General features: G+C 35.3%; 5 protein-coding genes across 6 annotated transcripts; 1 reads left to right on the top strand and 4 right to left on the bottom strand.

The window, feature by feature from the left end:
* Positions 1-713: 713 nt before the first annotated feature.
* LOC8286506 (LOB domain-containing protein 20) lies at positions 714-2782 on the bottom strand. Its single transcript, XM_002525652.3, has 2 exons — positions 2258-2782; positions 714-1163 (listed from the first exon to the last, which is right to left on the bottom strand). The coding sequence occupies exons 1-2, from the start codon at positions 2639-2641 to the stop codon at positions 834-836; spliced, it is 714 nt and encodes a 237-aa protein (XP_002525698.2). The 5' UTR covers positions 2642-2782; the 3' UTR covers positions 714-833.
* A 919-nt stretch (positions 2783-3701) lies between these two features.
* On the bottom strand, positions 3702-5693 carry LOC8286504 (histone-lysine N-methyltransferase SUVR3). The gene is made up of 2 exons (XM_002525650.4): positions 4898-5693; positions 3702-4429 (listed from the first exon to the last, which is right to left on the bottom strand). The coding sequence occupies exons 1-2, from the start codon at positions 5490-5492 to the stop codon at positions 4041-4043; spliced, it is 984 nt and encodes a 327-aa protein (XP_002525696.1). The 5' UTR covers positions 5493-5693; the 3' UTR covers positions 3702-4040.
* Positions 5694-5836: 143 nt separating this feature from the next.
* LOC8286503 (probable zinc metalloprotease EGY1, chloroplastic) lies at positions 5837-9937 on the bottom strand. The gene is made up of 10 exons (XM_002525649.4): positions 9391-9937; positions 8413-8880; positions 8140-8280; positions 7423-7524; positions 7132-7343; positions 6917-6967; positions 6774-6843; positions 6373-6441; positions 6202-6252; positions 5837-6085 (listed from the first exon to the last, which is right to left on the bottom strand). The coding sequence occupies exons 1-10, from the start codon at positions 9754-9756 to the stop codon at positions 5927-5929; spliced, it is 1689 nt and encodes a 562-aa protein (XP_002525695.1). The 5' UTR covers positions 9757-9937; the 3' UTR covers positions 5837-5926.
* Positions 9938-11317: 1380 nt separating this feature from the next.
* LOC8286502 lies at positions 11318-13950 on the bottom strand. Of its 2 annotated transcripts, XM_015723326.3 has the most exons (4): positions 13797-13946; positions 12880-12976; positions 12182-12255; positions 11318-12093 (listed from the first exon to the last, which is right to left on the bottom strand). In XM_015723326.3, the coding sequence occupies exons 3-4, from the start codon at positions 12186-12188 to the stop codon at positions 11639-11641; spliced, it is 462 nt and encodes a 153-aa protein (XP_015578812.2). In that variant the 5' UTR covers positions 12189-12255; positions 12880-12976; positions 13797-13946; the 3' UTR covers positions 11318-11638. The 2 variants fall into 2 exon arrangements, with proteins under 2 accessions (XP_015578812.2, XP_002525694.2); XM_002525648.4 differs by lacking the exon at positions 12880-12976 and having other exon boundaries at positions 13797-13950.
* A 622-nt stretch (positions 13951-14572) lies between these two features.
* On the top strand, positions 14573-20841 carry LOC8286501. Its single transcript, XM_002525647.2, has 10 exons — positions 14573-14796; positions 15454-15676; positions 15757-15914; positions 16011-16156; positions 16888-16950; positions 17032-17124; positions 17545-17706; positions 18522-18613; positions 19014-19183; positions 20287-20841. Exons 1-10 carry the CDS (start codon positions 14679-14681, stop codon positions 20568-20570), a joined length of 1509 nt encoding a protein of 502 aa, XP_002525693.1. The 5' UTR covers positions 14573-14678; the 3' UTR covers positions 20571-20841.
* The last annotated feature ends 681 nt before the right edge of the window (positions 20842-21522 follow it).

Raw genomic sequence — 21522 nt, 5'->3', positions numbered from 1 at the left:
AACAGAAAACAGAAATTCAGAAACAGATACCCATATGTTCCTATTTTCTTCTGTTTAATTGTGAAAAATTGATTGTCTTTCATATATAATTTGTTCCAATCACAAAGGTACATCTGAAAGAAACAAGGCCTCGCGTTTCTGGAATTGTGATCAAACCTCACCACTAGCCATGAAAGACTCCATGTTTCCAAACATGAAAATCAACTCTTCAAAAACAAATGGAATAAGCTTCAATTTGGCTCCTGAGCGTTGCAGTTAGGCTCCATTTGGCTTTTTTTTTTTTTTTTTTTTTAATTACCTTTTAGATCAATTTAACCCAAAAATTTACTTATTTATTTGACATGTTTGATGTTTGAGAGAGGGAATGCAACTCTTTCCATAAAATAGTGCATTACTAAAAAAAGTAATATATTAATAACTTTAGCTAATAATCATAAACAATTAGAACAATTTATATTTATATAATATAATAAAGAAAATCATAGTTGTTTTTTTTTTTTAATTCCATTTTAAATTACTTTTAAATTATAAAATAGTCTATTTTATTTCATATCCTTTTGACTATGTATCATGATTCTGACCGGTCATTGCAGTTAACCTAATACTGACTGCAATCATCAATATCAGTGATCAAATACCTGCAAAACTAATGTATATTATTGTACATAAAGGATCTGTGGACATATATTGATTGATATGTATATATTTCAAATAAACAAGAGAACTGTATATTGAGCTGATATATAAATGTATATGTGTATGTATATTTTGCATGAGAAATATATATAAGAGCATGCATGAAGGATATAACTCTTTGAGAGTATTTCTAAGGTTCATCTCCGGTGAGGTATTTCGTCAGCAAAGATGCTTGGAATTTGACTCTCTTCCTCGTCTTCTTCGTCTTCCTGAGATGGCCGTGAAAGCTGGATAGGATCCAAGCTAAGAGAAGAAGGAGCTGTGTCAGTTACTAGGTCAAAGTTGGAGGTGAAACTGCTCATGTTGATTAGGTTAGTAGAAGCTGATGAGTTGTTTGAATAGGCTGGTTGAAGCATTGCAATATGTTGTTGCTGCTGTTGTGAATTTTGAAGGACATTTGCCATTGCAAATCTACTGTTTATTAGTTGAGTTTGGACCATTGTAAGCTCAGCTTGCAAAGATGCTACCTGCATTAATGCCCGTGAGGTCTTACTTACATATGATAGAAAGAAATTAAAGAGGAAACTGAAGAACAAAAGAAATAATTAACTTTGAACTTGGTTTCTCTCTGATAATTGGAAAAGAAATATGCAATTTGTTTTCTGATAAATATATAACATGATCGATTCTTTCTTTGTCTTTGTTTTCATATATCATGCAAATACTATAATAATATGAATCCCATAACAAGGTTTATATATGTTGTTTATTACACAGAGATTAATGTAATTTCTTATTAAGAAATTGGAGTACATATCTAATAGTTTAATAAAATTTTCGGAGACAAACTAGAAATTAGATGTAAAATAGAATGACGTGTGATGCATCACATTGATGACAAAAATGGAAAAAATAATAATTTAAGTGTCATTAGAAGCTAATTCTTACTTATATGTTACTAATATATATATATATATATATATATATATATATATATATAAGTGTTTTATAATTTGATATTGATTTTATAATTTAAAACTAACATATATATTTCATTTATCTATAATTTTTGGTATATAAATGGAAAGAAAACGAGCTAGAACAGATAAAAGTTCTCCTTCATGAAAGCTCAATAATAGATGATGAAAACTGAAAACCTCTTCTACTTTTTGTTAATAATCTTTGATTAATGGATTATTGATTGATATCATTTGTAACGCTTACTGCACATCTCTGTCCAAAAAGCACCAAAGACCAAAAGGTTTGTGACTGAAACATATGTATAATGCCACAAGCATCACAATTACGTGGCCGTGAACTACAAATAATGTCCCATTCGTTAAAAGTCAAGCCTTTGCCAACGTAAGTATGTAGTGAATAATGGCATTCTGTTGCGTTTTTGTTTAAGAAAGTTGGTATAAAGATATTGATCAAGAAAAAGAAAAAGAAAGTCATGATGATCATGTCCCTTCTAGCTAGAAAACTTCTGTTTCCAAAAGTTTCAGCTTCAAGATTATATCTGTATCATGTCCTTGTTGGTGACAAATCTCCAAAGAAAGAGCAAGGCATAATTTTATTATAGTAGCAAATTATTAGGAGATGATAAGAAAAATTAATGAACCTGTTGTTGCAACGCAAGAATGGTGGAGACACAGCCATAAACTGGATCAGATAGCCTTGCCTGAGCTTCATAAGATATTGTAACAACAGCTTCATGTCTCCTATTAACCGGAATGTGAAGCAATAGCTTAGACACATTACTAGCACCAAATACCTTGTGCACCGCTGCGAACCTGGCTGCACCCTGGTCTGAACCGAAGTGAGGTGCAAAAATGCAGCCATTAATACATTTCCTCCTCAAGAACTTGCATGCACCGCATGGAGCTGCAGCGGCAACTGTTACCTGTGGAGCTGGTTCAGCAACCGACTGGCACTCGACCGAAGAACGCTTCCCGATGCCCTTCCTTCGAGTGTCGGAGGAGGCATCACGTCCTGGCTCAGCCATTAGAGGTGTGTATATATATGAAGGATCAAGAATTAAAAAAAGAAGAAAAGAGAGCTAGCTATAGCAAAAGAGAAAGGTGGTGGGGTTGGTGCTATATATGTGAAACAAAATGGAGGAGGGCACGTTAGTCTCGTGATGGGGTTGGCAAGGTGAATGTGGTAAGCTATTTCTAGCTTTCTTTCTTTTCTTTTTTTCGTTTTGTTCCTTTCATACTTAATTAAATATCTAATATATATATATATATATATATATATATATATGGGATGTGGCTCACTACCGGTTCATTTATATTATATATACATATAGGCAACATATATAATGTATGTATATAGTTGAAGAGGGAAATCATGGATGGTTGGTAAGAAGGGGAAGGAGATGCAAAGGAGTGTGTATGGGGAGGGTGCGAGGAGCATGTGCAAATGGAGAGTTAGTAAGTAGGTTAAATTATATAAATGGTGTTTAGTTAAATTAATTTTAAGATAAATGGAGAATTTAGAGGATGTAATACAATAATGGTAAATAAGGTCTGTGGGTGATTTTATAAGTTGAGGATGAGGAGGAAGGGTTTGTCTTCAAGGGAAGGCACAAGATTTGTGCTGCCCGTGGCGTGTGGGATAGTAAAAACCAAAGGCCCAGACGTGCATCGGTTTCCTATGTTATGTAGCATGAGAGGAAACAGAGAGCTCCTTGTGTGTGATTCTAATCTTTTTGTCATTTAAAGGATGTTACTTCTTCTTCTTCTTCTCTTTTTTTTTTTTTTTTTTTTAATCAAAAAATAAAAATAAAAATAAAAAAAGATTCTTGGGCAGTTAGGAATATATCCTGAATGAGTGCAACTTCACAAATAGAGGTGAAAGATTCCTGATTTTCAATAGAATATAATAAAAACTACTTGGAAGTTACATGCTTGAAAGTCAGCCTCTTAACAGTTTCTAAGATGATGAGAAGTTATATTGAAATATCATTAATGAGGATCTTCCCAAGTATTATGAAAGATAATTTGGAAGTTGAAGACCAAAAGCATATGATGCGCGGAAGCTCCCAATTGAACATGATAACAGAATTTCAAATGCAATTCATCCTCTTGCACTTTTTTTCTAAATTTGGATATACATACATATTTGATAGGAGAAAACAAGACACATATTACCCTGCTTGCGGATATACATGCATATTTCCAATTTCTACAATTGCACTTGAGATTTGACTGAAATAACACATAATTCGCAAGCCAAGCAATTATGGCATTGACATATGGAAGCGATCTGCCCATCAGACGGCAAAGTGTGCAAACAGGGCAGGAATTAACCTTAAAAAGGCTAAGACTTTTCAATACTTCAACTGAAGAAATGTCATATTTTTCTACTCGAAAGCCAAAACCATATGTTGTTTTCTTGGATTAAGTATGTTCTGATGGTAACGTTCCGAAACAGCAAGAGCTGCCACAGAAACATCGCAAGCCCTTGGACCGCAGCCTGATCTCCCCGTAGCTAAATGTGAGCTCTTCCCCTTCTTTTATATCTCTAGAAGCAAAGAAACAAAGGCGAGGTAACAGAGCTCCTGTGCTTCTAACTAGCATTGTTGATAGATTACCACCATCACAAGAATGGTTAATGAATCGTGCAACATTTCCAATTCTTGTGGCATCAATGTTCACCCTCAAACAAGCCTTCCCTGATGGAAGATGCTCTCTCACAACCAAAAGAGCAGAAGAAAACCAGCCAGTCGATGTCAGCTCATCATAAATCTTTTGTCGGCTTCTAGCTTCTTTGGTCGTCAAGAGTTCACCTGTTTAAGCAAAGATCAATCTGAATGATGCGCAAAAGACGATGTGAATGATCTCAGGCAATCAATTATGAACTGGAATAGTCCAAAGAAAGAAAAAGTAAATGCCATGTCGTTGAGAAATAATATGCAACAAAGTGCAGACACAACAAAAAGAACACAGGAAAAAAGAAACAACTAAATACAACAAAGTGATAAGCATGAAACGTAATAAAGAAAGCAAGACTACCCATGAGTCTCGAGACTACAAATTTGTCCAAGTACATTACTTCAATTAGGAATTAAATGTACCCACTTTTCTCTGACAACAATTCCCAGAACTATGAAGATCTATTAAGTAACTCAAGAGAACAGTGTTTACCAAGATCTTTCAAAAAGCATCATGCTTCTCAAAAGGATTTTCTTAATGCTTGATTCTATGATTATAGTTGAACAAATACTACAGTAAATGAGTAGAGAAAGAGCACGTACCCGCATACTCGCATACGAATTGGCCTTGACAAATAAACTGATCGGCAAACAAGCCCCAACCTTTTCTCAAGTCTCTAACAATCTTCAGCTTAACCGAAACCCCTCTCTGGGTCAACCGATTCCTACACTTTAACCCACACTCACAAGTCGCTCCACACTCGCTCATTATCCCCATTTCCATCTCCTCCAATCCCAAAACAAAATCAACCCCACTTGCATCATCTTCCTGTTCACACCCTTCACAGTCACAGTCACACTTAAATATGCCATCACCATCACCTTGCGAGGAGGAAACACACGTGGCACCACCCCAAGATTGACGTTTAGGAGATTGGGAAGGGAGAAGGTGAGATTGAGTGTAGAGGAAATAGGCGTACGGGATGTTACCCAGTGGATTGTGAAATGGAATTCGATTGTTGTTTTCGAAAGATTGGGAAGCGTCTAGAGACCGGTTTAGAGTGATTGTTTTGGAGATCTGCAAAAGGGATTTGCATGTTAAGGAGGTGTTTGACAGTTCTTGTGGTGTTAGATAGGGAAGGATGTGATTTGCCCATTGGATTAAAGGGTTTTGATTGTTTTCTTGTTTCTTGTTCATTTCTTGCTGCTGCTATCTTCAATTCCTGATTTCGTGTTTGACCAGGGAAGTAGCTCTTGCAATGGATTTTTTATGGATGGGTGCTTCTATGGAAAGTGATTAGGGTAATTCTTACCTACACTGTCTAGATATTTAAATTTGCCCATATGCTTCACAATTTTGGTATCTAAAGAATGTAACAGGCAACACTTCTGTTTTAGGGCAGAGCTGCTGAACCCTTTTGTTATATTGCATCTTGACCCAAATTTTTTAAGCCAGAAATTAGAGAAAAGAAATTTGTAGCCAAGACATGATAAATGGTGAAACTATAACAAAAAGAATATAGTAATTAATAATTACAGAGATTAATACAAATCGGATATCAACACCCCTCTTATTATCACTTGATTATCAATATTTGTCAAAATTGGCTTTTTATTCTATACAACAACTTTTTAAAATGTGGTTACAAGACCTATACCTAGTTCCTCAGCAAGTTCATCCCCTACTGGAAGGAGTGTTAATACCACTAAGAATATAGCTGTTACAACAGCTGCTTGCCTCCATGTCCCAACCTCTGTCACATCATTTAAGCATGGTTTTTCTGGTGCCCTCTGAACATACATCATCAGAAGAATTGTGAGATAGCAATTAGAGATCGATGTAACTATATAACATCCATACTTCAACCTTTTCCTTTTCTTTTATTTACTTTTGCTCATTGACATACCTGACATATCAAAACATACAGTCCCCATGGAAGTGATAATGGTCCACCAAGCTGAAAAGAGGAGAATACAAAAGATTTTAATTGCAGAAAAGAGATTCCAGGCAAGAGTGTGAAAGGTTTTATCATCCAAACCAAGTAGTGATCTAGCATTGCCATTGAGATTTGACATACCACTCCCAAACCAAGCAACGTGTAAGTTGTCAACCCAAACCCAGTTAGTGCACCTTTCCCAAAAGCACCCTGTAGAAGAAAAATCGTCAAATTAGATGATTTGAACCAAAATCACATTGCAAATGTCAAAATTGAGAATAATTTTGCACCCATGAAGTATGCCAAATTTTGCAGAGTAATCTGTCTAATTAAGATCAGTATCTCACTGTTTTAGAAATTCATATCAGAATGAATTTATTCCACCCCTATCACTATACCATATTTATATGCAATGGTTCATACATATCAGGAACAGCTCTTAAAGCATAGTCCTTCTTCCTCAATAAGGTAAAATAGAACTCAAGAAAGCGAAACTACAATAGCTTAAATAAACGCCTACGTCAAGAGAGTGACAGGAGTACCTGTACAGCTCTTCCACCATCAAGGCACCCCACTGGAAGCATATTCAGAGCTGTTGTAGTTAAGCCGCACCTAGCATAATGATTTATATGGTAAACATATTTCAAATACAGAATAGAGACAGTCTCAAGGATGGAAAGTATACCAGCCCGCTATCACTAAGGGATGAATAGAAACTGTTGCAGCATGCAATGCTCTACACATTCACAAGAACAAATTGTTCAGAAAATTCTGCAGACAAGATATGCTAGAGAAGTACTGGAGGAAATCAGAGTCACAAAAGCATAAATCTCTTCTTCATTTTTATATTGGAGCTTCTTTTAATTAAAGAAAACCCATTGATGCACAAGAGATACATACGCATAACCAAGAACGGCTCTGCTGATTAATCCAAGAAGCAAGGAGCCTTGAAATAGCATGCTAGGAACCTGTACTAATTCTCCTGCAGCAGTTGGATTTGATGAAAGCAGCAGGCCAACAGCAAACATTGAGAAAGAGAGTGCAGCACCAGCAAAGGGACCAGCAAGTGAAATATCAACTTTTGTACTCCGATCAGGAAGAATTGATTTGAACTACAAAATTAAAAATTTTATCAGCATAAATAACTACAGATTATAGATCCATATTTTATAGTTTCTTTATATAATTAACCTGAGTGATTGCACCAAAGCTGCCAAGAGTAATGTTTGGAATAAAAAAAGGAATGCTTAGCTTTACTTTCCTTGGGAAAGCAGCCAGAAAGTGCCCAACTTCCTGCAAGCAACACAGCTTCATCACTTGCAAATAAGAACAAAAGGTGCATATTAAATAAAAGAAGACTAAACTGACATCAAATTGTGAACTGGAAGATGATCAATTTATAGATGGTTGAAAGTAAATGCTAAAGAAGCACAATGACACGCAGGACCACAACATCTTCACTCAAAACAACTACATTTTATATGCTTGCTCAAAATTTCCTTCGGTTTGCTAGCATACTCCTAAATCCCCATGATGCAGTTTTTAGACCAGAAGTTTCTTTCAATGCCAATTAGGCCAAACAACCACATTTTCATATTGCTTACTTAGATTCTAGCCTAGATAAATTGGGATGTCAACATGCATAATATGGTGCCCAAATATTCTGTTATCTTAGCTGTCAACTATGGTTGTGATTTGTTGTTCTATTGGAGTTTCACTTGAGTAAAAATATGACACCACATAGGCTACATATATCATGATCTTTTGGCCACATAACTTGAGAAGAAAAATGCAAGGATAAAGGGCATATTGGATCTTCTAGGCATAGCACAAGACAGACACCATAACAGTTCTCAAAAAATTAATAAATCATAAACATAGAGAGTAACTAATAGGAGACTTTCTTACATGAAATAACAGAATTCCCAAAATACCATAAGCTAAGGGCAAAGCCGAGTCCACAAATGGGAATAGTAGCTCCATATCGGGTGGATCGGTGGCATTTGGATCTGTAAAGTACTTCACTACCTCAGGCGGAAGACGATTAATCTACAAGGATACATTAAATCAATATATAGTAAAGGAGTAAAGTATCAGAAAACGTCAAGGACTTACAAGATAAAAACATAAAAATGAATGCTTACAGGCATCTGAAAAAAAATGTGGTAGCAATTAGCTTACTTGAGATGCAATTCCTAGCTCCACAGACGAGCCAATGGTTAGAAGGAATAACAAAAGAGCAATCACATATTGCCAAAGTGTTGTTGGCCCTGGTTCTGACACCTCTTTCCGAAGTAAACCAAAGCTAACGCGTGGCCCACCTCGGGGATCTGGTCCATCTGAATTGGGTTCCTCCACCATAAAGAGGTTATATTTATCACCAGTGACTTCAACCAGCTGATTCTGGAGCTTGGAGAAAACATCTTCCCTTTTTCCCCTTAAGTTACCAAGGAAAAGAATGCCCTCGCCAAAATCTCCAAAAGGCTCTTCTTTTGTTACCCAGAAGGTTGAATAGCCAAAAAGCTTGTCCTTGATTAGCTTCACATCGGTTGGATCAACCTTCTCAGGTCCAAGTAGCTCCATCAATTTAAAAGAATCAACTTGGAAGTTGTTGTAAGCTGGTCCAACTGGAGATATAGTTGGTGGTGGCTGAAGGAGAATGCTAATATATCAGAACCATACATTATGTATTATATTTGACACAAGCATGTCTGTAAGTATGTGCATAATGTTCCCATATTCAAGAACCTCTATGCTGCACTTAAAAAATATGGAAACAGAAGAATGCATTTATTCAACCCTCCAGCCTAGCATATGGTCATTAAAATGTGGAAATGCAGAACTCAAGCACATTACACACAATAATTTTGCTCCTATTTTGACAGTTGAAAAATATAAAAGTTGCCACTAATAAAGAGACCTATTAGTGTTTTATACAGCATTCATTATCAAGTGGATGAATATAAAATCTGTGTTCTTAACCTAAACTGGAAAGCTTGTACAGAAAAATGGACTTCCGTTCCAAAATATATATGTATGCAAAGAAACCGGAAGCCTCTAGTTCTAGCATAGAACTACCAAAATAAATAATCCAATCAAATACGTGCACTGAAAATGCATAATCCGTAATTAAAAAAGAAAAGAGTTGTATGTATGTACCGTTGAAGAAACAGAAGAAGTAGGTGGGTTATCAGCTGGGTCATCATTGTCTTGAAGCGACACCGTTTTGACACTGGAATCTTGAACACCATTCTCATTCTCATTCGCATTCGCATTATTGTTGTTGTTATCTAAATTTTTATTAGTATCATTATGATTATTATTATTAGAAGTACTAAAACACCTAATTATATTCAAATTAGAAGAAAAAACCTCCCTTTTTGAAATCCCTCTACAGAAAAAGAACTTCTTCTTCTTGTTTCCAAGGTGAAACGCTGGAAACCTGTCTCTCAAATTGTTAGCAATGAGACCTGAGCGGACTCTCAAATTCACTGTGCTAAAACTACAGCTTGTCAGAGTTCCCATCCAATTCAATCAATTTTAAAATCTTCTTTTCTCGTAAGAATAAGGAGAGCTTGAGCCTTGAGCTCCTCTATCCCTCGTTGATGACTGGCAGTATATCCACTTTTGCTGGTTTTTGAAAAATATCCTTTGTTTTTTAATTTCTCATTTTCCTGGTTTTCTTTTTCCACCGTGGAAGAGACGATGTAATGTATATAAAACGAAAGGGACCTTGGGCTTGTCTTGGGTCTTGGGCCTCATTGTTAACAGCCTACATCAGAAGAAGGAAATAGGAACTTGTATATATATACTGAGAAATAAGAACAATCATTATGTGTCGAATAAGCTGTGGATGATATTCTAACCCGTTAATAATAATCCTAATGATACTACTTTTTATTATTAAATTTACAGTTTTTTCAATTTTTAATGTATTAAACATTAAAAATATATTTTAAATTTTTTTAAATTTACAGTTTTAATTAATTTTAAGTTTTTTATTAACTTTGAATAAAAACACTTGAAAACAATAAAAAAATAAAGAATAATTAAAAATAATTGAAAAAAATAAAAAAATAATCACATTGTAAATTTAAAAAAAATAGTAAAACAGTTTTTATGAAAAAAAATTACACAGTAAAAGTTAATATAAAAATATTATTTTATGATAGTAAATAATAAAAATATATAAAAAAAATTGAATACATTATTTATCACTTTTAAAGTATAATTAATAGCAATTAACTTAACCTGTCGCATTTGAATTAACAGAAATCTCCCACCTTCGAATATGAACAAAGCATATTACTTTTAAGACAAAAAAGAGAACCTAACTTTATCTTGGCTCCTAGAGCTACTCTCATCGCTCGGCTCCAAGCAAAGTAATTAGATGCCAAGTAAGTTATTTACAAAACTCAAGTTCGGATTATCTGAAGATTGAAGAATTAGAAGATCTCTATTGTAGAGATCGTTTGTATCTTTGTTTCTTCGTTGAGTTGCAACAACACCTTCCATATCAGCTTCGCTTGCCATTGTTTCTGATGTTTCCAGCTTAAAGAATGCAGATTTAACTTGTAAGCACATGAATCAGAAGAAATCTTTTGAGAAAAAACCCTAAAATCGAGAGCTTCGATGCTCTGATACCATATAAAATGTGGTAATTGCTAAGAGAGAGGATAAAATATTTTGGAAATTTTCTGTTGCTTGTATAAGAGTTGTTATAAAACATGCATTACATGATGAGCTAATCGAATTTATATGGGAACTACGTACAACTAGAACGGCTGAAACAAACTAAGTACAATACTATCAAGCTAGGCTAAGATTAAATACAATATATAAGTCAACAAAGAGAAAAATGTCGACCTCCACAGGAAGCATGTCTTCTCTCATCGCTAACTGAGATAGAACTACGAATGAGACATTTTATGCAGCTTTGCAATGCGTAGCTTCCGCCCAGAAAGCTGCCCAGTTTAAGCTGTTGAAATCTAATATCTGAGAATACCAGTATGCCTTCAGCTAGCGAGATGTTTGATTTGTGAAGGAATTTTCAAATTTGATGCATAAGTAAGAAAATATGCACGAATTCCGAGGTGAAAAGTTGTGGCTTTACTTTTGTCACATTTAAACTTACAAGTGTTTAATGTTTCAAAAGAATGAAAATAAAAACGACTTCAAAGCTGTTTTGTTGGCTGTGTCCGAGCCTTTTTATTTCTCTCAGTTTCAAGAGTTCTACACCGATGCTCAATATCTCTTAAAGACTGCTGTAAGTACTGAAGCAAGTTAATTCTTAAATAAGCCTATCTGCATTCCTGCATTCATTCATTCCCGGGGAAAACCCCGTTGAACCAACAAAAATGAAATTGTAGTATCCTCTTCAAAAGTGTAAATCCTACCAAGTTCCAGCCTACTCTGTTTCCTTCTCAGCCACATTTGATTCAGATTTGTTAGGCACTTTTTCTTCGTCTGGTTTCTTCCTGGCCTCCTCTTCTTGACCCTTGTCAGTCACATTTGATTCAGAATTGTTAGACCCTTTTTCTTCATGTGAGCTCTTCTTGGCCTCCTCTTCTTGAGCCTTCTCTGCCTGCAAAATCGGCTCATAGTAATCAGGATGAGCTTCCATACATTTCTTCAGGGCTGCAGTCACCTCAAAGCACTTCTCCACGATATCCTCATTGTTGTTCTCTGCGTCTTGGATACAATTCTCCCATGCTACAAAGGCATCTTTGCACCCACCCCCCTTCATGAACAAACAAAAACCACATTCTCCCACCTCTTCCTCGCTCTCTTTTCTCAGATCTACATCTTCATTTTCTTCAGTGAGTTTTGTCGACTGATCCAATTCTTGTGGGGCTTCAGGATCTGAAACGATAAGAAAGGTTTGATGAATTTGGAAACAAAATGAGTTGACGAGGAAAGATAAGATTTACTGCAGTTCTGGAGAAAGTACCTCCCATGGCTGCCAAAGTAACAGCTTCAGAATATCTTAAGGCCAGCAAAGCTAGTCAATGTGCAATCTCCAGACTGCAGATACAATGGTGAAAGAGATGAGAATTGACATCCAACAATCTTAAAGTTATGGGATGGACATCCAAATACAGAAAGCTAGTAGCATTTGGCACACAAGTTTCCATCCTCTTAGCAAGACCATATAAATTGGATCCTATGTTATGGTTCCAGATAAGTAAATGCACAGATTCACCAGAAGAAACTAAAGTCTAAGATAGAAAAATCAAAAGAGAAGCAAGCAAGTCTTACAACATGCTGCATGTCCTATAAAACCAAAACGAGAGAAAAATGCAAGCATCTACTCTAATGATAGACAATTATGAGGCATGATCAGGGAGGACAACCAGATCAGGTGCAAAAATGAATTTATATATAAAGATGATTATTGACATCATAAGTCCTAGAAAACTCTGAGATCCAAAAACCTAAGTGTGTAAGCAGCAGTTTCTGGAAAAGCTGCCATCAGAAACTTGCATTTGTATCCAATGCATGTCAGCTAATGCAGGTTTTAAACTGTATTAACCCAAATTACCAGGCACTAAGCATGCTCATATTTGGGGCATAAACATGCATTTGATGACCTCCTATGGCCCAAAAATATTTTGCATATCATAAATTTAGTATTTTTGTTCAAAGAACCTTGCTAATAACAGTAATTTCTCTAAACCCAAGAGAGCAAGGAGGAGGTCTGCATCTTTGATGGGCCAAACTGAAACTTTAGCCATGAAGGATTCACCTACAAAATAGGATTAAAAGAAGAAAGGAAGAAATAAATCAATTAGCCCTTCAATCAGAAGAGAAACGGCATTTAATTTATGAACAAGTATTCTTCCTAATATAAGTGGCTTTACAAGAATTACATCCTTAACTCGAAGCCAACACCCACTTGGCACCAAATTTTAACACCGATGACAATCCTATCAGCGTTAAGCAACTCTTCCATCAACTGTCATCCTCGCTAGATCACATCTAAAGCTTCACTTTAAAATCAAAATCTTCAAATTTCACTCCTATTATCTCATGCAGGATTCTACTGAACTCATAATCCGTTATGTATCCTTGAAGTTTTACATCTAAATCAAATAAGAATGAATCATTTGCGAGAGTTCAATTCAACTGAAATGTTGCAAACATCATGTCACTTTGGCATAATTACATTTGCTTCCCAAATCCCTTGATTTTCAAAAGTTGAAGGAATTGAACTTTATAGCAACTACAAACTTTCCAAATAAGAAAATTTACTAAATAGAATTCAATTAAATTAAATAGAGAATTCTTGCAATTCTAGACTTTCAAAACACCATCTAGATGCATTGTTTCAAGTTCACATGTGCAACGTAGAATAACTCTAAATGGAAACAATTCCATGATTAACATGGAAACTAGGACGTCCACAGTAAAATCCCAGCAGACATCCACAAGTACACAAGAAGCAGCAGAAACAAACGAAGACATAATTAAGGAACATGAGCATCAATCGAGCATGTGTCAGTTTGTACGCACGAAGAAATGAAAAAAACTCGGTTGCGTTGAGACTGAGAGACGCAGAGAAATACCAGATATATTTGGTTGCGTTGAAAGAGGAAGAGGAGCTTGGAGTTGGAGGCGCGCCTGGCTGCTGTGCAGAGTCCTAACACAACAATATGTTAGAGAGAGAAACAGAGACTTAGTTTTTTTGTCTTCTTTTCACCGCTTCAAGGGTTAGCCTGTTATTGTTATATTATATTTCCTAATTTTCCATTTTATAAATCTTTATTTTATTATTGTTATCGAAAAACGTAGTCTTCTAGATACCATAGTCATGTGAATGCATTGTAAATCATTGCTGTATTTTTTATTTTTGTCAAAATAATTATATTTTATTTATTTACAAGTAAAAATATAAATTATTTTATTTATTTATGACTTAAAAATAATATTGAACCAAAAGTCATATTCGATGTAATTTAAGTGAAATATCACGAAAGTCTTCAACTATAGATTGTCAATTATGATTGTCAACTATGATTATTAACAAATAACTTTTGTTAATTTTTTTATAAATTTTAATTTGGAGAAATTGATTTATTTTTTCTTTAATACAACTGTAATAATAATTTAAACTGAGCATATAATATAAAATTTATTTCAACATAAATTGAAAAATCAAAAGGGTGGTCCAAATTGCAAGAAGGTCAAAAAAAAATTTGGATGATTTTATACGCGTAAAATATACTAGTTTATGTACCCGTAACCCGAGGAACCGACCAAAACGCTGGGTGTTGGGGTCTTGGCTTGTTAAAAACGCAAACGGAAGCAAAACGGCAACGCATTAGTCTCACATATATACACCATTAAACAGCACTCAAAGCGCGCTTTGAGTGCAGACTCGGTTTCCTTAACCCGCACAGCAAATTAAACTCACAGAGAAGGAGAGAGAAGAAGAAGCAGTGCCAGCAATGGGCTCCTCTTCTTCTTCTTCTTCTCCTCCTCTTCTTCTTCTGCTTCCTCTTCTCTTATATTTCACTCTCTTTCTCGCGTTTTTATCACGTGCCACTCACGCCACCACTCCCAAAGGTACTCTTCTTTTTCTTTTCTTTTTTCTTTTATTTGGGTTATGATGAAAGCCAAACATTTATTGTTTTGTATTTATGTTTGAGTTCAAATACTTTGTTTAGGGTTCTTTTAATATGTGTACTTAGCGTCTGGTTTCTTCGATCTCTAGTGCTTATAGATAGAGTATTAGTCCAAAGCCTTTTTTCTTTTAAAGTAAATGTTTGGACTAAATCATGTGCAGAGAATTTGGACTCTTCCAAAATCATGCTACTTTTGACATGATCTTATTTTTATCAGAATTACTTTTCTTAAGGTAACAAAAATTTGAGTTCTAGCGAACGTGTTTTCTTTCTCTAACATGAGAATGGTGTAAATAGATTGAATTGTTGTATTTAGTAAAGATTTGCACATTTTAGATTTCCTTTGAACTCAGTTGTAAATATTTTCTGGACGAGGCTTTGTTCTGAATGGACGTTGAATTGCAGTCTTGTAAAATTATGTCATTTTTAGGCATGATTTCATTATTTTTAGATACAATTGAAGGTTTTATGTGAATTTGGTACTGGGGTTTCATGCCATGCGCTTGAAGAATTTGATTAATGTGTTAATATCATTTTGCGCCTGTTTTCACTTTTTCCCTCATGATTGAAAATTAACACTTCATTTTAATTAGTACAGGTATTGACCTTGGGAATCCAGTTATTGATATCACTCCGTCATTTCTTAATGGAAAGTTTCCTAACCGTGTCTCTAGAGATGTTTTATACTGTGAACGAGTTAAAGTGTCTGGTCATTCAAGAATAGAGTGGGGGAGTTATGCCAACTCTTTTCGAGTTACTTTGGCTCCATCTGCTGTAATACCAGAGAGATTGCATAGCAAAATACAAGTTTGTTTTCATCGGTAAGTCAAATTCCTTGACTTATTTAGTAAAGCTCCTATCTTCAGATTAATGTTTTGTGTAATTTATTAAGTATCTGCAGGAATTCTTCGCTCGCATTATGTCATTGTGAAAAGGATGAGTGGAGAACTGTTCAAAAGGGCATGTGGAGCTCCGTCATGTCTCCTTATGACGAGAAATATGTTGATGTGAAGTTTATTGGTGAAGTTGCAGGTCCTGTCAAAATCTCTGTTGAAGAAGGTTGGTTCCCCTTTTCTGCTTCTCAGCTGCTGTATTCAATTTCTCATATTGTATTTAAGTTTCCTTGACTGCTATTATTTGTAAATTTCTTTGCAGTTTTTCAGCAATGGCGTCTCTTGTGTCTAGCAGTGGGATTTCTGTTACTATTGCTGGCACCAATTATCAGCAGTTGGGTTCCTTTTTATTATACAACCTCAATGGCAATTGGTGTTTTTCTTGTTGTTATTATCCTTCTTTTCCAGGTACTTCACTTTGGTTAGGTTGCTTTTTGCATCCTTTCATTCCCTTTTACTTTTTGCACAAGCTGGTTTGACCAAAGTACTTGGAAAAAATTTACCTCTTTATATATGCTTTTGGACTTTTTTTAATTATTTTTTAAAATAAAATTCATCTTATAAGCATCAATGTAGTCATTTAAAGGTTTTATCTTGAAAATGCTGTCTAATTTGTCATAATTGAGTTTGTAATTATTAATATAGTGCTTGGTTAATGTTTATGCCCACACCCAAGTTTTTTTAGTTGTTTCAGTGTTGACAAATTGAGAACCAAGCTACTCTCTCTTAGATTCTGTGGCTAACTTGATCAAAAGTTGTATGGTTATGATGAAGGAGATGGCCTGAACCTTTGGTTGGCAAAAAGCTGAATGCTTGAATTATGATTTAGGAACTCAGGTTGTTTGTAATTGTTTTTAACTCTCTATGTCAAAGGACTTTTAACATAGTTGGACTTTGTGGATAAAATATTACGTCGGCAGTTGGTTAACAATTTTTTTCTAAAAAGAAGGTATAGTTGCAATTAGGATAATTTTCTTCTTGAGGCTTTGTAGAATTATTCCTCAATTTTTTCATTCTGATTCTAGACTCCTAGTAACTGATGCTAAACGGGATCTTGTGATTATATTTTGCAGATTTCCTTGTACTTTCTTATTGTGTAGGTGGACTTAACATGTTTTTCTTTATGTGTTACCTTGTAGGGAATGAAATTATTGCCAACTGGAAGGAAAAATATCTTCTATCTTTCCATCTATGGATCAGTGGTGAGTTCTGCTTGAAATATAGCTTTATGTTCCATTTTATATCAAATGCATTGAAAGCTCATTTTTCATTTATGGTTGCAGCTTGGTGCTGGCACTTTCATTTTACACCACATCTCGATGCTGGTAAATTCCATTCTCATCAACTTTGGGCTTAGTGAAGAGATGCACAATCCAGTAAGTTTATCCGGTGGCCAGTTGATTTAAGTGCATCGGTTTTCTACAATAAGCTGTTTACAAACCTAGAATAAGCGGATACATCATAAATGCAAATTTATCTTTTGTCCTCTCTTTTCATTACCCAAGGCTCTCAAATGAAGCGTGAATGGCTACATTATTTTCTTGCTTTCTTCATTTCAGTAATTTGTATTTTCTCATAGAAATATGCAAATCATGTTGGTCAGCTTGCCTAGATTCAAACTGAGATGACTTTCCTGACTTAATGACATGTGGTTAGTGGAATGTCTTCTCCTACCCTAATAATACATGATGAATTTTTATGAAAAGAGGGAACAAAAGAAATTCTGTGGATTTCTTTTTATCTAATTCCAGATGTGCTCATGTGCATATTCTGACTTCTCCCTATTTTGCTGACAGGTCTATGTATTTGTAGTAGTGGGGATTGTGCTCGCAGGAGCTGCTTTAGGGTACTGGATTGTGAGGAAATTTGTAATCTCAAAAGATGGGAGTGTTGATGTTGGCATAGCCCAGTTTGTGAAATGGGCAATGCGGATCGTGGCGGCCACCTTAATTTTTCAGGTGTGCGATTGTGTTGCTCTGTTTGTGATGATATTGAACCTATAATTGTGGTTGTTTGAATGCCCAAAGATGAAAAACGAAAATGTTATACAACTATTTTCAGCACTTTATGTTGCATTTTTAATTACAATAGGTACAAGGGATGGACCATGAAGTTTAGTTTGTAGAACCTTTTAGACTGCATGAATGTTATACAAAAAGATTATATTTTAATCTTATAAAGTTTAACTGGATGAATCATACGATGGGAGATAAATGATCAAATGTGGTTTTCTTCTCTACTTGTCAACTGAAGAGAGTCAGACACCCTGAGTTTGTATAGTGAGATCCTATTAACTTGTTGAAGCTTGCCCCCTACTGCTGCTCGGCTTCTCTTGGTGGCTATGGACAACATTGTAAAAATGCAGTACTTGTTAGGTTCTCTGATAATAATGCCATTTCTCTTTTCCTTTGAATTGGCATTAGAGTGGCAGACACCTTCCCTACATGAGAGTCCATTATTGTGGTCCCTTGCAAAATATGGCATGTCATCTCATTGCATCAGACAGCAATGACGCAACCTTTCCCTTCACATTCCCAACTTGGAAACTTATTGTTAATCGTGTGATTTTTTTCTTCACTATATAAGCTTATTTTATGTGCTATTAATGTGTGCAGGATATTTTACTCTAATGTTCATGATCCTTCTTGAGATTATCCTGCAATTTTAGGCTTTTCAAGACCATAATCATCTTAGCCTTTTGGCTTTTTTTTTCTTAATTTGTCTATTACTTTTAAGTGATGTATTAACCTTATATTTTTTTATTCTTTCTCAGAGTACTCTGGATATTCTTTTAGCATTGATCACCTTTCAGTCTTTGTATGTCGTCTGCTTTCTCATCAATGGATTGACAAGGCGTAATCAAGTGTACGTTCTCTTTCCTGCAGTTAATTGTTTGTTTGTTTGTCTGCTTTTCATAATATCTTCTTCCATCACTAAAATATGAAAAGAACCTGGCTGAGCCATAGTAATTCTATAGAAAAAGAGGCTTGGTTTAGGATCTAAACCAAATATTGGGCTTCTCCAAGAATCCTAGTAATTTAGCTCCACTCTGGAATGGGATATACGAGACTGATTGTTTAGAAAGAATCTGATCAACAACCTCCATTAGTATAGAATTGGAATGGGATGGATCATGGTGAAAAAAGTTGTGTTTGCTTCATATGGCATGATAAAGGAGATTCTTGGTCCAGTTGTAAATTTGAGTTCTCAGAATTTCATCTAATGTAAGCCATTAATCTTCCGCGTGCAACTTGATTTCATGCAGATATCAATCTCATTCTCGAGGTGGAAGTCCTTGGCTTCAACAGGGAAGACAGGTGACTGCAAAGCACAATCGCACTGAATTCCTTAGCAGGTCTGGTAAAATGAGCTCTGGAGGGAAGATGTGGGGTAGTCCAAAGAGCGCATCTGGTTGGTCTAACTCTCCTGTCAAAGGTAGCGTTGTTATACTGACTTTTTAATTTGTGGATGCTGGAAGTAATCAGCTTTCCCCAATTTTGCACTTGTGTTCTTGTAAATTTTGACATATCTGTACTATTGCGCAAATTCTGGGCTGGCCCTTGCAAAAGATATAAAAAAGCCCTCGTACAATTTGGGGAAAGATGATTGAACCTATAAGATTCATTTGTCTCAAGTTTGGCCCTTTACCTATTAAAAGAAGTTCAATTAAACCCAATGATTAACACTGTTAATAAGTTTGTTAGTATTAGGGCCCACATAAAATGATAAACCAATCACATAATGACACCTAGATGTATATATATTCTTACTTCTTTAAAAGAATAATTAATAGTTAAAGAACATATAGTACCTTAATCCTATAAAAGACGATATTAATAATAAAATAAATCCTATTTATCTCTCTCTCTCTAAAATACAGCAGTGATGAACGGCAACGACCACCAACCACAGCCTTATTAAACTTTTTTCATTCTCAAATGAAATCCCCAATATCTATACCAATTACTACCACTGATCGCTGCTGTTATTAAATGAAAATTGCAAAGAAGATAGACATACAAGGGAATGAGGAAATGTTTAGTGCTGAGTGTCATTTTATCATTGGATGTAAGTTATAGTGGGCTCCAACACTAATGAAGGAGTTAACACTGTTATCAATTTGAGTTTAGTTTAACCTTTTTTAAAAGGTAAAGGGTGGATTTGAGACAAAATGAAGCATAGGGGCTTACCCGGTTTCCTTAAATTGCTTGTCTTTTTCTTTTTACAAATATAGTTCTGCTGATGCAGCAATGCCAAAATTTGTCTTATTCTTTTGTTAATCCCCTTCTGGAAGGTTTACTGAGGATGCTGGCTCCTAATTGAAAGTTATTCCTCATTGAGGTGTTGCAGCTTGCAGTTACTTATTGTGAGACAGATTTTGCTTGGGAATTTTCTTTCTCATGCTATTGTGTGGGCTAATTTATATAGTATAGTCATGCAATTTTCAAATGTATCCAGCAAATGTACATCAACCCTCCAGTTTATGCGACTTGCTTTTCTTTGCTTAACACGTTTGATATCACCATCTACTCGTCCAGGGACAAAAGATCAGCAGGATTTCATTTCAACCTTCCACAAGACACCAAAGCAGAAGAAGTTCACTGAGACAGAGTGGGAGGATTTTACCAGGGACTCGACCCAGCAAGCCGTTGGAGAATGGGCAGCATCACCAGAAGTTGCTGCTTGGCTGGTTGAGAATGCTGATCGAATTCAACTAATACCAAGTGATTGCAGCTCAGAAGATACAGTTGGAAGTGAGTCAGACTCTACAGACGAGACTATTGGTGGAAGCGGCAAGAAGTTTTGCTTGTTTAATTGGTAGAGACTGGAGTTGAAGATAGTAGTTAAATCAGGTATCTAACACTTTTAGAATGTGTTATAGTAGGGAACATTTCTTAGGATTGTTAGCAACAACAGTGAGCCATGCAGCAATTTTTACAAATTCTCCTTAACGTTGTATTTAACTGCTTGGTCATGTCTTCAAATTATTGATTGTTAAACTTGGAAGTCTCAATCAGCGCTTATGTACAGACTTTGGAAAGAGGGGTTGTATAAATTCTTGCTAGGAAGAATGTACGTGAAGTTCATCATCATCATTGTTTTTCCGGAAAAAAGAAAAAAGGGTCATGTAACTTTTCATTAGATATCTCTATTTTTTTAAAAAAAGAAATCTTGCATATTAATAACTTTTTTTTAAAATGAAATATAATTAACTAAAGTACTACTAGTGTTATTATTATTATTATTATTATTTTATATAGAAATAAGAGATCTATGTACAATAATTCTTCTTCTTATTATTGTAACCCCGTTAAAACACTTCTTTGATTGTGATAATTTATTGATCAACACACCAGATCTTTGAAGGTGGGGAGAATCAAGCAAATTTTACTCCTGAAGAAGCTAATGCTATTCTGTAAATCTCTTTAGGTCTTAATCATGTAAATGACAATCCTATCTGGCATCATGGGAAAAGGAGCATTATTCTGTTAAATCAGGATACCAATTGCTATGCAACATAGATATGCAAGAACTCAGTAATTTGGCCTCCTCATCAAGGTTCAAAAATTTGAAAGTCAAGAAAATCTGCCCCTTTTGAGTCCGATCCTCTGAATCCTTTTCTTACAGCTCAAGTAACCCTGGAATTCAAGGAATGGCCATCAATCTATCCCGGCAGTAGAACCTGAAAAGCAAATGTTGTGGGTTCTTCCTCTAGTAGATTTCATCAAGCTCAACTGTGATGCCTCTTTCAAGGATGAGTCCAAGAAAGCGGC

The sequence above is a fragment of the Ricinus communis genome, chromosome 10 (genome assembly GCF_019578655.1).
Source record: "Ricinus communis isolate WT05 ecotype wild-type chromosome 10, ASM1957865v1, whole genome shotgun sequence".
Taxonomy (NCBI): domain Eukaryota; kingdom Viridiplantae; phylum Streptophyta; class Magnoliopsida; order Malpighiales; family Euphorbiaceae; genus Ricinus; species Ricinus communis.
The sequence above is the reverse complement of the archived record's forward strand: the minus strand, read 5'-3'. Positions and strand labels throughout refer to the sequence as shown.

Coding starts and splice junctions, on each gene's coding strand:
- LOC8286501 (XM_002525647.2), top strand. CDS start 14,679: ATGGGCTCCTCTTCTTCTTCTTCTTCTCCTCCTCTTCTTCTTCTGCTT. Junction 16,157..16,887: donor TTATTATCCTTCTTTTCCAG/GTACTTCACTTT, acceptor GTTACCTTGTAG/GGAATGAAATTATTGCCAAC. Junction 17,125..17,544: donor GTGAAGAGATGCACAATCCA/GTAAGTTTATCC, acceptor TTTTGCTGACAG/GTCTATGTATTTGTAGTAGT.
- LOC8286503 (XM_002525649.4), bottom strand. CDS start 9,756: ATGGGAACTCTGACAAGCTGTAGTTTTAGCACAGTGAATTTGAGAGTC. Junction 8,281..8,412: donor AGCTAGGAATTGCATCTCAA/GTAAGCTAATTG, acceptor GTATCCTTGTAG/ATTAATCGTCTTCCGCCTGA. Junction 6,968..7,131: donor AGAGCCGTTCTTGGTTATGC/GTATGTATCTCT, acceptor GTGAATGTGTAG/AGCATTGCATGCTGCAACAG.
- LOC8286504 (XM_002525650.4), bottom strand. CDS start 5,492: ATGAACAAGAAACAAGAAAACAATCAAAACCCTTTAATCCAATGGGCA. Junction 4,430..4,897: donor ATTCGTATGCGAGTATGCGG/GTACGTGCTCTT, acceptor TTGCTTAAACAG/GTGAACTCTTGACGACCAAA.
- LOC8286506 (XM_002525652.3), bottom strand. CDS start 2,641: ATGGCTGAGCCAGGACGTGATGCCTCCTCCGACACTCGAAGGAAGGGC. Junction 1,164..2,257: donor TTCTTGCGTTGCAACAACAG/GTTCATTAATTT, acceptor GCATTAATGCAG/GTAGCATCTTTGCAAGCTGA.